The 5,364-nt window shown below is 36.3% G+C and overlaps 1 protein-coding gene across 1 annotated transcript; it reads left to right on the top strand.

Annotated features, from left to right (window-relative positions):
* The first annotated feature begins 28 nt into the window (after positions 1 to 28).
* snapc1b (small nuclear RNA activating complex, polypeptide 1b) lies at positions 29 to 4,433 on the top strand. Its single transcript, XM_026338960.1, has 10 exons — positions 29 to 326; positions 1,004 to 1,160; positions 1,268 to 1,408; positions 1,550 to 1,654; positions 1,759 to 1,902; positions 2,188 to 2,244; positions 2,656 to 2,718; positions 2,849 to 2,987; positions 3,745 to 3,813; positions 4,043 to 4,433. Exons 1-10 carry the CDS (start codon positions 196 to 198, stop codon positions 4,078 to 4,080), a joined length of 1,044 nt encoding a protein of 347 aa, XP_026194745.1. The 5' UTR covers positions 29 to 195; the 3' UTR covers positions 4,081 to 4,433.
* Positions 4,434 to 5,364: the final 931 nt, after the last annotated feature.

Genomic DNA, 5,364 nt, shown 5'->3' on the forward strand with positions numbered 1-5,364 from the left:
CTTGAAGGCATCTCTGTGCCGTCAGCTTTTGATGACGCGCTAAAACCTCGACAGTCGTAGTTAGGTCGTGTTTACATTCTTGCAGCACAAACGTAAATGTTTTAATTAAAAATGTAGCTGCTGTTAAAATGTAAAATATTTAAAAAGTTTTTAACGTGTTTAATAGAATTAAAACGTGCGAGGATCCGGATCGAGATGGATTTAAATAGGAAACTGGTGAAATCGGACTGTGAGGAGCTGCTGAGCCGCTTCCAGAAAACAGACTCTGTTCGCTTTGAGATTTTCTCCAACACGTGGAGAGAAATGAAGTTCTCCCACATTTTCTAGTAGGTTTATACTTATACATTACATATAAGTTCAACAACAGCTGACATTCTTCTTCTTATACAATCCGACAAACATTAGTCAAGTAATTCGGTCATATCGAGTGTTCATTCTGTTTCAAAGGGGAAAATCAAAATAAATCTGCTCTTGTATATTCTGTCGTGATCATGATCAATAGAACTACAGTATTGTGATTAAACGTTGTTTAATGTGCTGTATTTTGTCTGGTGATTACATTCTGCTGAACAGAAAAAAACATAATAACATAATAATAACAATAAGTTGAATATACTTTCTTCTGTTTTCGTCTATACAGAGTGAAATTTGAGCCAAATGTCCAACACAACAGTCCAAAATATAAAACTAATACAATGATTTAAAACTGAGAACTGCAGCTGATTATCACTTTTGAGAGACATTTTTCTTCAATAACAAAACACTGTTCATTTTGTTATTTGTATTATTTGTACTTATAATTCTTGTTTTCTGTTTTGACAAATTCTCTGTGGGTGAAAACCACCTTAGCAACAAACCTGTGTCTAATTCTGAATCAGAAGCCTATTTTCTTTAGTAATAATTACACTAAAAACACATTTCTAAAGAGAATATTAGCACCAGTGTGTAGATGTGTAGTTGAAAGTTTCTCAGACTTCAACCCGACATGTCTTGTGTTTTGCAGCGGCACCAAAAAGCGTGAGAAGCGAGTGTTCAGTCGCCTCGTTCTGGACACGGCCTCCAGCTTCTTCCTACCTCCGTATAGCTTCCAGATCAGAGTGGGGGGGCTTTATCTGCTCTACAGTCTGTACCAATGCCAGACCACCTCTCCCCCAGAGCAGGTCAGGACACAGCACTTGCACAGCAGCTGCTTTTAAACCTGTCGGTCACAATAAATAAACTGCTAGCTGATTAAAGTCTGAAAACATTTTGTCGTCTCTGAATGCAGATCCGCCTGGCGCTGAAGGACTGGGAAGACGTGAAGAAGTTTGAGAAAGATGCTCTAAACGCCCAGCACCACGACATTGTCTACATCCTTCACCGGCTCCTATTTCTCAGGGCTTTCCACTTCACTGCCATGCCCACTCTGGTGAGCTGCACATCTTAAACACAAAACCCACAATTCAAACACAAAAAGAAAGAAACATATTGTGAATAAATGAACACACTTAAGAATCCTTTTAGACTTTATTGTTTTGTATTAAATCCACCTCCTGCTACTTCTCTTCAGCTTGTCTTCCAGAAGAAGAGGAAGGTCGAGCGGTCGGTGCAGCGCGAAGCATTCATAGAGCGAACATCTCGACCACAGGAGCTGATCAACACTGAGATGCTGGAGGTAACAAAAAAGGAATAATAAGAATAAGAAAAGGAATAATCTCCAACTTTGACTTTAACAAACCTGTGCGCTAAAATGCTTTTCTGCAATTTTTCTTCTTGCAGGAGTTGTCCAACATTCACGAGCTGTACGAGAAGCTGAAGACGTCTGTTTGTTCGACAACAAACTCGTCTGTGAACCTGAGCCGCAAAGACCTCATCCCTCAATTATGTAGCACTGTGATGAATTTCTACAAGTTGCAGCAGAAGGTCAGACACTTATATATAAATTATAATGTATACATTTTGGTCTTTTTCCATTGTTGTTAGGAAAATAGTTTTGTGCTTTAATTTTTTGCAATAATCAATTATCAATTCAATCAAATCTGAGGCCGAAACCGATAAAAACTTATTTTTCTTTGATGAATCACACATTTAGTGTTATTTAGTAATATTTGATGACTGATTATCAATTAGCTTATTGTTTTCTTATGTACTGTGGTCTTTTTCTTTCCCACTGATGCTGTAATGAGCCGATGTGTTTTGTCTCTTCAGGATGGTTCAGATGATGGAGAAGAAGACAGCGGTGAGGGAACATCGTCTCAGCAGGATGTGAGTTACACTTTGTTTCACTTTGTTAAACTTTAAGCTCATAATTTTACTAAAGGGAATAATTAAGCATCACTGGTGCACCTCATGTCTCCTACAGGATATTAAACCCTGACTGAGCTCTGGAGGTGTCATTAAACAGTTCTACCACATTGTTGCATGTTGTTTTTGGTGCGTGACAGAAGCTACATTTCAGCTCTGTCTCTCAGTCTCTTGCAGCTCAAACAGTCACTATAATTGAGGTTTTGTCTGACCATGTAGCAGCAGTGTATTTAACTGAAGAATGGGCCTTCAGCACATGGTTTACACCTGCTGTAAATCCTTCAGTTTTGTTGTGCCTTTTTTAAAATCTGTAATGATAACCGTGTCCAGAGAGTGGCACTATTAACTGATGCTCCTGTTGTGTGTTCTTAGTGCTCTAAAAGAGCAGAGCGCCTGGCCTTCATCAAGTCTAAAGCGTACGGAGAGGCACCAGAGGTTTGTGCTTCTTGTCATAAATTTTGTCCTTTTATTTTCTTTCTTTTTTTACTTTGTCCTGTTTTTTTTATTAAATGCATTCCTTTCAAATGGATTTGGTGCGAAATGGCTAAAAATACTTTTGTCTCAGGCCTGCAAGTCAAGGCGCCATCGTCAGGTGGAGGTGGATTTGACCAGTAATGAGGCTGGACCCTCCAACATGTCAGGATCCACCAGAATAAGCAAGCCGTCACTCAAAGCCAGAACCAATGAGAATGTGCATATTTCAGGTAGGTCCCTCCTACCACCAACACTGATATCAGATACTATTACAAAATAAATGTGATAAAGGGAAACTAGACTTTAATAATAATAAGTTATTGTGACTCTCTTTACTTCACAGCTACATGGACTAATAAAACAAACGGTTTCCTCTGCAGGAAGTCACCAGCATAGACATCATTGTGCTCCTGCCTCTTTGAAAGCACTTTATTGCCTATTGTTAAAGTTTAAGATGTGTGATGTTAACTCTTTTCTGTCTTTTCTTTTGTGTCTGTTCTTGTCAGACCTCCTTGTATATCTTCAGCTAAGGGATGAATTTGACCTGTGATAAATCGCTTAAAATTTGTAATCACAGTCAGAGACACACACAAAGATCTCAGCTGATACCGTCTCCAACGTGCATCCAGTTCTTGCCAGTTTGTAGAATACAGAGCAGAACCAGACACATTTTCTCTGCAGGTTTAGGCTTTACGAAGCTCAGAATTACAGGTCAGGAAGTTCCTGTTTTGGAGAAGATGCAAGGAGAGAAAAAGAAAAGATGGAAGGAGAGAAGAACTGACTTTTACCACTTCCAGTACTTTCACTCCTTATTTACTAAAAACCATTTATTTGGTTTTGTGTTTATTAATTTTTCTCTTACAGGTTTAAATGTAATCAACTTCTGAAAATGTGCCAAAAGCTATAGAAACCATTTAGTGGTGGACGTGTTTTTATTCGAAGGTTGTGTGAATGAATCCCCACTGACCACGACTCTGTGTTTCTCAGGTGACATGTGGAAAGAAGCGTCAACCACCACGATGATCAACTGTCTGACCACGCTCGACTCTGCTCCTGGTTAGCAGCATTTCACTTTACTTCACTTGTTCACTTTTTAAGTTTTGGAAGGATCCACTTCAATATGTCAACTTATTTAACTTCAGCTGAGATTCACATGATTTCAGGAAGTATCCAGGCTCCTTCGTTTTAGCAAACTTTACTGTAAATGAACAGAATTAAATGTTTTTCATCAATGAATCTAGAGTTAATAACCTGTAAATAAAACTTTTCTTTTATCTCCTTTCAGAAAAACAAAAAAACTTAAAAAGGTTCAAGTGGCGTTGACGACACGAGTGGAGCTGATCTGGATCAGACCCGAGAGACGTTGCTGCTTCACTGAACTGACAAACATATTATTATTATTATAATAATAATAATAATATAATGTGAATGTTTTTTGTTTTGTGTGTAAAACTCATATGTTGCTTAAAACACATAAAGAACACGTAAAGAAGCTGTACAAAGATTTAGTTTCCTGTTTTCTTTAAGTTTTACAACTAGTTTTACTTTTTACTTAAAATAACTTTATTCAAAATGTCTTTTTACTATTTAAAATTCACCTTTTGGTCAGAGAAATGTCGTCTTGTCTCCAGATCTGCTTCAATGTTGAACTTTTTATAAAAAGCCTTTTTTAAGCAGCTTTATCTCGTGAAGTGATTTAAAGAAATGGTTTTAATGTTTGTGGTCATCAAGGTGGAGGCTAAAGGAAAAGTGGTAAAACCAAGTTCTCCTTCAGCTTTTTATCTGCTAACCTTCAATAACTCCTGAAATCCATATAGAATGAATTATAATATATATAAAATATAATGTAATACATTAAAATGTGTGATTTAATGTATCTGTCAGCAGTTAGCATTAACGTTACACAGCTAGCTTAGTCTGACTTTAGCCTTTAGCCGATTAGTTTAGCGTTAGCTGTTTAAATTGTCATATTCTTTGGCTCTTGCTCAGATTATTACTCGTAATAAATAAATGTAAATATGTTATTTATATCTTCTGTTTTTGGAAACGGGCCATAACTGTGGTGAAGAATACATTAACATAATGCTAGTTAGCCAAAGGTAGTTGTTTTTAACGTTATGTAGAGACTGTTATATGTTAAAACTAATATAATCATTAAATTAAATTAAATTTGAACCCTGTTTTATATTTATTTATATAACGTTATGTTATGTTATATGTTAAAACTAATATAATCATTAAATTAAATTAAATTTGAACCCTGTTTTATATTTATTTATATAACGTTATGTTATGTTATATGTTAAAACTAATATAATAATCATTAAATTAAATTTATATTTATTTCTTATTTTACTTTGGAAGCACAGTAACGATCACTAATGGGCCTTCACAGACAATCAGAAAAAGGAAATGTTTTCAATCTTTTCTCATTTACATGAATTAGAGTGAGTTATGTCGAGACTGTAAATGTAATATAAAATAATCAATAAATAAATGATCATTTAAAGGTCAGAATCACCAGTTTAGGAAACCGAGCTCCTCATGAACCCGCCGACTATGGTTGTGTCCTACGGTCCTTGAAGCGGTCACCGTTCCCCGCTGAGA

This window comes from Anabas testudineus, chromosome 22, assembly GCF_900324465.2.
Source record: "Anabas testudineus chromosome 22, fAnaTes1.2, whole genome shotgun sequence".
NCBI lineage: Eukaryota > Metazoa > Chordata > Actinopteri > Anabantiformes > Anabantidae > Anabas > Anabas testudineus.